General features: G+C 43.1%; 1 protein-coding gene across 1 annotated transcript in view; it reads right to left on the reverse strand.

Annotated features, from left to right (window-relative positions):
* The window catches only part of T265_03162 (hypothetical protein), a gene marked incomplete at both ends in the record, with an annotated part of 14554 nt that extends 11142 nt beyond the window's left edge, over positions 1-3412 (reverse strand). Inside the window, one exon of the mRNA XM_009167575.1 lies at positions 1962-3412. Within this exon, the coding sequence (XP_009165839.1) occupies positions 1962-2751 (790 nt within the window). The remainder of the gene's footprint in view (positions 1-1961) is intronic.
* Positions 3413-12152: the final 8740 nt, after the last annotated feature.

Consider the following 12152-nt stretch of genomic DNA (forward strand, 5'->3'; position numbering starts at 1 on the left):
GTGGCGAACCTATCACAAAAGTGTGACAACAACTTTTCTGAGAGCCCTTCATATCATAATCAGGTGGGTGGATCTATAAATCGCAAAAGCTGACACAAAAGCCGTTCCAACTGGATATAGTTAAAAGCCAGAATGGCCACATTCCTACGGCGGTCACCGAAGCTACAGGATCGCCAAATGCGTGTGTAAGTAAACACTGGTCCCCCCACCTAAATCACGACAGCAGAAGCATCAGTCAAGTAGTGTAAAATGAATCTGCACATCTGTACAGTAATCATTGCCCCATAGCGACAACCGTGAGCCGATAAAGTCAAATAGTTGTACTCAACCAAACATAATGAGGCCTCACGCTTCCGGGAGTAAAAACTATGTGAATGTGTCCAACTACGTTAGAAACGAGTTTCCGATAATATTTTGCGCTCTGATTCGCGGAAACGCACTGGATCGGAAAATCCCATACAGGACCCACCTCCCCTTTGAATCACTTGGCTTAGTTGATCCCCTGAATATTTAAAAAGATGCCAAGCTAATAAAACCACCAGACAAACGTCAGCATCTCAACTGCGCAACACGCCACGTTCTGTTTCATTAACCGGCAAAAGCATAGTTCGGTGTAGGCCTAAATGATAGGCTGTGCATCATGACTGTGGCAGCCCAGTTGGTCTGAAGCTAATGTGTTAGTCAAAATATGTTTCGGCATACTATAAAGTCGTTGAAAGGATCGCCTCAATGCAGGTTTAGTGACAAATCTCTAAATGTGAATCCGGACAATGTCCGCGTAGCTGAATGACTAGATTTTTACGATCAGATTTCAAATCTAATGCTCGCGCAGGATGCCCTCTACTCATCCTGGAAACTATCTCATTAACTTCTATCGGTTCGGTTAGATTGGCACCATATCTTTCTTCCAATGCTTGTTACCTGGCCTGAGCTAAGTAAACTTACTGAACGGCATGGTTCAGTCAGGAGCGACTGGAGCGCTTAAGTCCATTCGAATTCACCGCACAGTTTTAGTTGAAGAGGGCAAGGCAGACAATGGGTTAGTTACAAGCGACATAATAAAGTAACAAAACGCTTTAGTGTAAGCAAACATGTCTTCGAACGGTTGGAGGTATTCTGTTTTAGAAAATAGCATACAATCGACCCACCAAAGCAGTGAACCGCAAAGCAGTGTGAACCGCAAACTTTGCATTTATTGGTTTGGCAGTGCAAGTCCATAAATCGATTGTCCAACACGCAGCGATCGATCGGGTAGGACACTGCTTTCCGCCTGAAGGAAAACAGGTTCGATTTCAGATCCAATGGGAAGCATGCCGTTCATTGATTTGTGCCGTAAGAGGGGTAGTTGAAATGTTGCTACCTACGTGATGATGAATACTCAACTCATAAACCTCTCAACTACTAATGCTGTCACAGTTCGTCAGATTCACTAATTCCACAAGAACCCTGCTTGGTTTGTCAGATCTTCCATTATGAACTACAATAAAATAAGCTTTCAGAGATAATCATCCAGCTGCAACACCCTTTCGGCGCCTAGCTGCCATGTTTATCGTAGGCAGCGTGAGGGACGGGATACTGTCAGGGTGTCCAAGCCTAGACAGGGGAAGTTGAGAGGCAGAGGTCAGGTGCGACACACGGTCCTTCCGGTTAGTGAATTCGTGATCTAACCGCTGAGGCCGCACAGACTCTTAATCTGCTAGTAGGCCTTCAATTCAACACAGGGAACCTAGGTTATCGTTCATGAATACGTAAACACACCACCCACAATCATACAGGCCTACAGTAAATGAAATTAAATGAAGCCTTTCTCCTCAGGTTGAGTTAGTGACTGTCCTAACTGAACACTGTCTTCTCGGTGACACTCAACTGAAACCAACGGCTATTATTTGGTCATGAAGATTAACTAATATCCCGAACTTCAGAACAAAATCCGTGAGAAAATGCGAAAATAAGCAACTCACCTAGTATTCTCATGTGATTATCGTCCTCGATTAGAAACACCTCAGTTAACGAATGTCCAATTTCGTCAGCGAAAGAAACGCGCTTCTGGAGCTTAGAGGTGGAGGAAGAATTGTGTACGATTCTTGCAACTTTGGGAGTTGAGTCTGCTTCGGGGACTGCTTCCGAACAATGATTAATGGTACCCAAGACGACAGGTTCAGTTCCTACCGTGTCTGCTGCAGACGAATCGTCGTAGTGATATCCTTTTTGCAGATTAGACTCCGCTTCCCTTAAAACGAGGTTTCTATCGGGCACAGCAGTCGGACTGGTATCATCCGGTACTTCATTACATGTAAAAAGAACTGAGGGTTCCGAAGCTGAAACTACGTCACTCGTACTGTTAGCAGTAATTACTTTTTCGTCTGTTGATGACCAACTGGCTTCAGGGGCAGATAGAGATTCACATTTTATTCCAGGACTGGAAAATAGCCTAGTGTCTGTCAAGTTCTCCAGACCACCATATCTCGTGTGCAAAGAAGAGCTGAGTGGGACGGACGCTGCGAAATCAGCAGAAAAAGCTTGTCTAACATCTGATCTTTCGATTTGCAGCAACTGGTTTCTTTCCAGTGGCCATGATAGGTCACTCTCACTGATACAGTGGCGACGTTTCGGTTTACTGAGGAGAGAGAAATTTCGTTCGTCCTGAAGAAGTTGATCTAAGTTGGCATCACAAAGAGCTCCAATCAAAGTGCTCCGATTGGACCCGCAAGATTCCGTGTGACTGTTAGATGTTTGATGACCCTCTTTCATATGATTTCGCTTCCGCTCTTCATTTCTGTCGATTACAGACGAGAATAATATCCATGGCAGTTGCCTCAGTTGTTCCGCTGACACGCGTCTATGTCTTATTTTCTTGTGGATGAGACTGAGGACGTGACGAATATTCAAACATTGGTTGACGGTCAGAGCACTGTCTGAAGCGTCATTGAATCTTAAACCTGTAAAGAGAACAAGTTTAGAAAGCTGATATTGTCATGTTTACTTTGAATGAAATTTCCTTTTGACGAGTCGACACATTCAGTAGTCCAACGATTGTGGTTTTGATAAGGAACTTGAAAAAGTTCATTAATGTATTCATCAACTAAAGTTCCGCAACTGTCCAATTCAGAAAGTGAGCCAGTCCAATTTCTGAACATTCCACTGTTGAGACTGACGGCCGTTGCCATACTAATTCATGCGCACTACTAAGTCAGCAATGTAGCTGGACAATCCTCTACTTTTATGTTCACATTCCCGTGAACATGGCTTTTAAAATGCTTTGGGGCGGGCTGTCTGACTGCCCAGAAAACATTAAGGTAACCGGTTGTGCCGGGAAGACAAGTGAAATTCTGCGGCGTTGACAACACCAGACCTCGTGTGGCACGTGTCGCGCGAAATCGGACGAATCAAGTCAGAATAATTTCTGCAATCCGATTGGTTTGTGCAGGGATTGACGCTCCATACCATGGATCGACAGGTTAACCAACACAACTGCTATTGGCTCGCTGGCCGATGTGTCTTGATGCACTCAACCAGACAATCGGCCCACAGTACAAACCTCACAAATCCGCAAACAGACAGTCGCCATGCCGTGGCTGCTGGGCCGAGCCACGAGGATGGTCCGTCAGTTCATCTCTTTTGATTCTGCTGAAAGCCCTGCTGAGTGACCGATGTCAAGTGAATTCAATTTTTTTCGACCGACTCCGTTTATTCCGTGTGGTTCGCTGACCACTCCCCTCTGAGAGTGAAATGCGTGTGTAATAGAGCGGTGTTATTTAAAAAAAAATCACTTTGGTGCAGTGAAGCATTGGTGTTGAGCACTGATGTCATGCTGTCGTTGATGATGATGATGATGATGTGTGGCTATTCGCCGTTTTCGTATTAATAAAAATTGAACTTATAACAATGCAACGTCTGAAATAAAACCCCACTCCCATCGTTAAACATAGCAGAAAATACAGCGCAATCTGTTTGTTTCGAAGTCATCATACTCGTTCGGCAATTTATTGATTACTTTCAGCAGTGGGTCAATACATGGGTTTGTCTTGTTTTTGTGCTGAACTAGGAAGCCGCTTGATCGTGATATATATATATATATATATATATATCACGATCAAGCGGCTTCCTAGTTCAGCACAAAAACAAGACAAACCCATGTATTGACCCACTGCTGAAAGTAATCAATAAATTGCCGAACGAGTATGATGACTTCGAAACAAACAGATTGCGCTGTATTTTCTGCTATGTTTAACGATGGGAGTGGGGTTTTATTTCAGACGTTGCATTGTTATAAGTTCAATTTTTATTAATACGAAAACGGCGAATAGCCACACATCATCATCATCATCATCAACGACAGCATGACATCAGTGCTCAACACCAATGCTTCACTGCCGTACAGCCATGACTTATTTGAAAGCCTTATTGTAAAGAAAAGAATAAAGGTGGATGGGGGAGGGACTTAGTGCTAGCTTAACACAATCATTCCGAGGTGCCTACACCTCCAGACATTCATTCAGGCAATCTGGACAGAAACTGACAACAAGAACGCCACTGACATCGGGTGCCAGCCATATCTTGTAGTGTCTCCAACCAGGCACAGTGAGGATCACGCGGTCCACATCCTGGAAGGCGAGTAGCACCGACAGCACCCAAGCGTTTCGTCATCTCCACACATATTTGTGTGGTTTTCCTGGAAGTGCACAGAAAACCTGCATGCATGAAATATGTCTTAAAATCCATTTCTGGATTTGTCTGTTGCCTGTGGCAGTCATCACAAAGAGCCAGTACTGTGCTTTAAGTTAAATAAAGCACGTGAGCCATGGACAGAATATGGTATATAAAATAAGATAAGCATTCTAGTTTCACTGCTATTCATTCTCAACTTAGGTTGGCTGGTAGATGCAAACTTCAAGTAGGGTGTAATGCCTGAGCTGCAAACAGTTACCACCTCCTAGTTTGTGCATAAGTGGGACTACTCGTGTAATACGATATCGAGATGTAAAGTGCGTTCTTCAACATACCGTACGTTGAGACGAAACAAACTGTTAATTGCTCGACTCCAGGGTTGTCCCGTCTTCAGTCATTTTTCCATTCACTCAAGTAAAATATGTGTAGGAGGGAAGTATGTTTCATCATATAATGATGATGAGCTGAGGATGTAGTTTGCACGTTTAATATTGTGTCATCCACCTCTCATTACAGATACCATCCGGAAACAGATCATCCCACATTTGATTACACTGATTTTCTTGCTTCCGTCCATGTTGTTCGGATTTGGTAACGAGTACATCCAGACAAAAAAAATGACAAAATAGTTGGGATCTTCAAAATGAGGGTAGTTTTACACAGTCAGGAGCACTTGAATCATAGCCTTCCCACTTTTGTGAAAAAGATGTGACGATGGGCTATCGGTCGCTTGGAGTATAAGCTTATTCGCAGAAGGTGTTGTTTTTTGAGGTTCGGAAGTTGATGAAACTCGATCGTTTTCAGGATTCTAGGGGACACGTAGAAAATACACGGCTTGCATTTGGGCTGATGTACCTCATACCCACGCCATGGTCTGTGGCACAATTCAAATTTGTACTCTATCCGACAGTCGCTTTCCTTTCTTTCTTCACAAGCATTTTTTATTCATCTTCAAACCTTGATGGATGTAAATTTTGCTTGTTCCTCTTCCTATTCGCATTATAAACAGTACTGTAAGACAAGGTTGCCAAACTGTGCAGGGACACAGCACTTCAGCGAACTGAACGGGACCTGTCTCACTGAATGTCTGATACAACTTATATTAGGGAAGAAAGACTTACTACGGACGAACTATCAAGTGAGGTCAAGGCCCCGCTTTGCTTGCAGCCGATTGGTGTACACACACAAGGTTGGTCGATACATGTCCAAATCGATTGCGTCACGTGAGCGCCAGCTACGAAGGCTCTAGGAGAGAATCGCACTTTTGAAAATCGGCTGAGAGAAAACAGTGCACGCGAATTATGCCCGTGCCATGACTCAGCTACTAAACGTGTACGGCCATAAAGACTATTAGGCCGGTCTGGATGGATGGAAATCGCCCGGAAATGAGCAAGAGATTCGGCAAAAATTCTGCATAAGTAATTTACTGGTTACAGGTGGGAAAACCGCAATTATATTTATAGGAATTTAATTTGCGAGGCCTAAACACAATCGAGCCGGTTTGTGAAGCAACTTCATCGCAGGTCAGTTCCTAGATTTCGGTTCGGAATATCATGAGTTTCCCTGTGAAAAATGCTGCATCTGAACGAGCGTAACCAAAGGCCACGCTGCAGAAGATTCGTTTGGCGTTACAATACAGCCGTCTGTGATATATGTTCTTTCTTCGGTTCTTAGTTTGGTTGCTCCAGACAACCGCCTGTGCATTGTTGAGGTTCTCTACTAAACTTCTGGTTACCTGAAAGTATGAAATGCACTCTGCAGGAGGAAAGAACTAGTAATCTCAAAGAATATGGGGCGCTACCCCACAGCACCAAGTTTTTGTGGATGCTCTTGTCGAAAATTGGGCCCCGAACCAAGAAAACATTTAACCGTCAGTTCGTCGACAGCCCACAACCGTTTTCGCCCTTGGGGCTCATCAGGTGGGTGCAGTCCTCGAGTTTCCGTGAACCTTATATTCTACTTGAAGCCAAATTGCGCGAAATTAGCGGAATACACTCTTTTGTAGACTACTTTGGCTCTGCAAGAGACTCATTACTCATACATGTATCACGATATCTCGAATATTGTAGTGACTGAAACATGAGGCGGCCTGGTGCAGCACATTCAATTGCCTGAAGACATCACAAACGAGAGATTCAGCTGGGTTCCAGGTGAGTCTGTCGCCAAACCAAATTAGTTAGCAAAAGAGTGTATATCGCTAATTCAAATGTCAACTTTTTGCTTATGAAATCGACATTCTTTTCTCTATCCTATTAAGATCCCTGATGCACGCTACACAAGGAAAGGGAATCATTCGAACAAGAAGTGACCGTTTTCCCGTGGTAGTCTTCTCAATGTCGTCAAGTAAAGTAGTTTGTGAATGGTAAAGAGTGAAAACGGAGAAGTTTAGCTTACTCGGCCACTTACTCCTTGACCATGTTGTGCACATTGGTTCAGTGAAATGAGAAATTTGTTTACCGAGTTTTTTAAATGTAGTGATCACGTTTTTCTTTTCTTTTTATCATTTCACGCAAGGATTTCACGGCGAGTGATAATGGTTTCCTCAGAGGGAATGCTGCTTTCGTGTGTTGTGCTCTGTGTCTGATGAATCCACAACTTTGTAAGTAATCCACAGTGGGGTTGTTCAAGTCTTCCTGTGACAGTTGGGCTGTATTTGTGGTCCACGTAAGTCTTTTATGGGAAAAATGAAAAGACCGATGGTTTTTTTATCACATCGGAACAGCTTGCCGCATGTTCTTGGGCAGTCAGACTGTTTGTCAAGGTGACCTTTGGAGGCATAAACCTATTCATTAAGACGCTGTATGTCTTGCTGCCTCTAACAATCAATCGAGGTAATTCCACTGGGGGTGAACAGGAGTTAGGTGTCATTTACCGCAAAACTGTGAATGCCAGCTGAATTTTTACGTTTTTAGTACCCTTGAGCTGAATGTACTAGAGAAGGGAGTTGTATGATTCGATTAGAACGGTATTCAAGATATCAAAGTGTCATTTTTACCGAAGTAGGAGTGAGGATTGGTAGAAACTGGAGACTGCGCTGCCAAAATGATTTTGAAGTGTGGAGAAGATTTTATCGACATCACATACGGTGGTGCGTCGAAAGAAGTACTTCGATATCATTTCAAAGAAAACATCCGACGGCTCATAAACAATATATCAAACTGATGATTATTACAGCAAAGAGATTTGCTTGAATTGAGTCAACACTTCAACTTTCGGACATATTGAAGCCTAAGAATATACTTTGGGGGCCAGATCTGCCTTATTAGCCCGAAGAAACGGGAATCCCATAATGGACTACAGAGCATCATATTATACAGCGTATTTACTGTACACTATACTGTACTAATTTTCTAAGTCATTCGGAATTGGAAAGGACTTTATCTGTTGCGATATTATTGGGACTTAATTAAGGGATGTGACCGCTTGTGGATAAGTGTAAGTTTATGAACACAGGTTTGTTCTGTCACCCGGTCCCTTAGTGTCTCGGTTGTATTGCTGGTGTGACGCTTCCGGAATGCGTTTTGAGCTCTCATCGACATTGCCATGAGCTTTACTGTGTCTGCTGTTAGTTGAACGGTTCTTGTAGCTGGCCTGGTTTATATAAATCCGTAACTCTTCTTGATCCTCATGATCGAACCAAATTTGTTATCAGACGAAGTAAGATGTAGACCCGCTTTATTTGTGAAGGTGATAGATGCGGCATAGCTGTTCATCCAAAACTTGGTGTTAGGGTTCGTCGGTGGAAACTTCACACAACAGCCCACTGTCGTTAGCTGGATGAGCCAAACATCAGGTCCCAGATCAGTGAACCAGAATAAATAAGTTCTTTTACTCACCAGCGGGTTTAAGAATCGTGTAGAGGGATACACAAAAGCAATGGCGTGTATATACTGAAAACCTTGCAACTGAACAACATATAAAGAGATTTGAACTCACAATACGATGCAAGATCAGTCGGCGTTTGATGAGAGGGATTCGTTGTGGCCTGACAAGACAGATTCCGGTTGTGTCGCGTTCACATCACGGTTTCCCTTGTCCAAATAAAACTGAATCTTGGTGCTTTCCACGCACTATCGCATCGATTTTGTCTAACAGCCTACTAAAATTGCTGCAGGAATCACTGGTACTTGACTGAAATCCATCAATTGTAGTTGACAAACACAAGGTCACCTGATCTGCCACAATATGGTTCCCTCATTTTATGACAAATCACCTGCTGAGTGTGGCCCGGACAGTTATATGATGACACGATTATTGAACGAATTCACCAGCGTTTCAGCTCACACTTAAGGTTTTAAAGAACTGTCACTAGTGAATGACTTGATAGACGCCTTTTAAAGGAGAGAAATTTGTTAAGGTATTGACTCTCTGAAAATCAGTGTATTAGCAATTGGTCGACGATGGGCTTTCGGTATTGAGAGCATTGATTTTTTATAACCATTTTTATGGAAAACCTATTCTGTGGTATTCTTGTTGCACGAATCTTACCAATTTTGCGAACACCACGCAGTTCCCAGGAAAATATTCCTACCAAACATCAAGATTTGGGTATATATTTTGTTAATCCCTGTGTTATGTCCACTAGAATTTGACCAGGTGAGATCAGGTAAATCTGCCTGAAGCAACACTTTATTCCGGAAGTCCGGAATATTCACACCATCATGCAAATTTGTACTTCACAGACTAAACACAATTATACTTGTCCCTAGAAGTAGAAGTGCCATGTTTGCGTCAATAATGATGTAAGGATGGCCGTCCTCGAAGCTGAAATTGTGCAGTCATAGGATTGATTCACACAATGGCCATTTATAACACTAGACCAATGTATTTTTTTTTCAGAAAAAATTCCAATTTTTTCCCAATCTTTATGAAACGACCGTCCTCGGATCTTTCTCAGATAAGCCCAGCCAAAACATCAACCCCCGCCGCCCAAAAAAGATCATAAAAAAGAGGATATGAAATGTGTATTTTCAGTTTTTATTGAAGAGGGTGAACTAGGGACATGTCATCAATAATCTGTATGAAAACGTCCGTTTTCCGGTACCTTTGCTTCCAAACGAACTCACAAGTAACTGTCTTCTAAAGATCGGTGTGTGTCGCATTGGCGCTTATTCTGCACCTTGTAGATGTGCCAAAGTGATTCAGTGGTATGTGTGTGAGCTCCACTCGTTGGGTCCACAAAGTTTCCGTATGATTAACCGTTTCATGAGTCTAATTCATTCCCTCGTATGATGCCCACATATCGGAGATGATGATTGAGCCGGGAGCGATGCATTGTGTTCATCAAAATGGTCGCAGTTCGATCGGGCACTGCATACATGAACACCTCTTTAGTTTCCCGGCAGGTCCCCTTGAAAATCCACTGCTGGGGAGGGACTCGCTTTGAGTGTTTTTTTGGCCAGACATTAGCGTTTCATCGATTTCGACGTGCAGACCTGAGCCGCCGATAACTGTTGGAGTCTCTGTGAGCCGCCAGGCGCAAACTTCGCGAAGAAAGTTCTTCGAGTCGTGTGGCCAGTAGATAATTCTTATGAGCAGAATTTGATTTTTACCAAATTTTTGGAACAGCAATAAATGAATAGCTACTGTCCCAAACTCCATCCTAGACCGTTCCTGCCAAGTTCCCTTTTCGAAGACCGACTTCTTGCCGACACTGTCGGGCATTACACCTTTACCTGACAGAAACAGTTGAAAGTGTCATTTGGTGGCCGTTGTTGCATAAACGTTACCGATGTGTCACTCCGTAGATCTGCAAAAACGTCTTCTTGAGATGAAAGCGTCAGAAAGTTCATTTAAGTTTTTACGTCCGAACAGAGAAAATTTTTGCACAAAATGAGATTGGATGCGGATAAGGTATTGTTTTCATTAAAAATAGGTCAAGGTTGTGTGCGTACATTAAACTGGAGCTGGCAAAAAGTGGGGGGTCTTAACGCTTCGGACATGCACTTTTTGCATTAGTGGCGTGGCTTACCTGGAAAAGATCTCCATCACCAAATGCTGAGTTATCTCTCTCGCCAGTGTCCAGGTTCTATCTATCCATCTCTTCAAGACGGAGTTTAGTCGGTCCGATTGAGACCAGCCCTGCCATATGTTATTATAGACTTTCTCGATCAAGATCTACCTCAGTGGGTAAATAACTGATACCGGATGTGCCCATCGTTGCCTTCTTCCACGTTATAAGTGGAACTTTGTTCCGTGGGAAATAAATAAAATACGCTGATGCACGAGAAAAGTGAGGGCTTTACAGCCACATGTCTATTGATGATGCAAAGGGAGCAAACGTTAATCCAAAAGTGCACATGAATTACATGGATCTGTCTGGATGAGGTTTTATTGGTCAGGAATCGTTTGAAGGCCAACATCAACTAACTAGCACTGAGTCCAACGAGAGATGGTTTCACCCAACCTTCCACTGTCAGTAGGAAGTTTATCTATCTGACCGTACGTCGAAATCCCGAGGACAGCAATGTGAAAGGACTGCATGTTTGCCGGAAGTGGGTGGCACTATGACAGACCTTACAGGTATCATCGATAAGCATGTAATTTGGAACAATAAATACATCCATTTTGCACAGTCCACTCTAGTGTGAAGAGCTGGAAGCCTTAATGTGAGGCCATCCTACGTAGGAACGCATGACAGCATGAAAACTCTGAACATCTTATCATCCACCATGGCAACCAAATTTGACAATGGGAATCGATGAACCGGCAACAAATCTTTCTCAAAACGGCAGTACCTGCGAGAACTCGCGTCACTACATGAAACGCTAGTTGATAGCTCTGTCTCACCAATACATACACGTACAACCTTAGGAATTCTACCCAAACCTACCAAGCATGGTCGAATGAACACCACATGGTAATCCATCTTGTTTCCTACACACGTAATCGTTCGACGGACGGTAGCTCGAATTTGGCCAGCTGCCGCAATGAGCCGTAACCATAGCAAAAGACCACAGCCTTGAGCTTGCTGTCTGAAGGCCATCTGCATATCTTTCAATTCAGTTGCTCAAACAGGCACTCACACATGCCAAGTCTTATTTGCTTTTTTGTTGGTTTAAGTGAATGTCGAAGAGTGAATTCACGTGAGTCTACTCGTTATTTAATCAGTATTCCAGTCTGAGTTTTGGCCGCATTTCTCAAATTTTCCAAGTTCCGCCAAATAACAGGAGGGACATGTGCCCCGCGAAAATTCGCGTTTGAGTTTTCGACGCACATCACCACGTAATGACAACGAAAAAAGGATGGTTGAATCCACTTATTCGTACACAATTTGCTCAGATTGTGTGCATACTACGCACTGGATATTTTTATACGCTCGGATTAGGTCTCAAAATTATACAAGTGTTTGATGGTTATTTGTCCACCTGAAGAAAACTGCTCTCAAGTGGGCTTAGATGCTGACCAAATAGGTGAATCTTGCTGTACGAATGATGTTGTGATGACACGTGACGATATATATATATATATATATATAAAGATAT

This window comes from Opisthorchis viverrini (assembly GCF_000715545.1).
Source record: "Opisthorchis viverrini unplaced genomic scaffold opera_v5_43, whole genome shotgun sequence".
NCBI classification, from domain to species: domain Eukaryota; kingdom Metazoa; phylum Platyhelminthes; class Trematoda; order Opisthorchiida; family Opisthorchiidae; genus Opisthorchis; species Opisthorchis viverrini.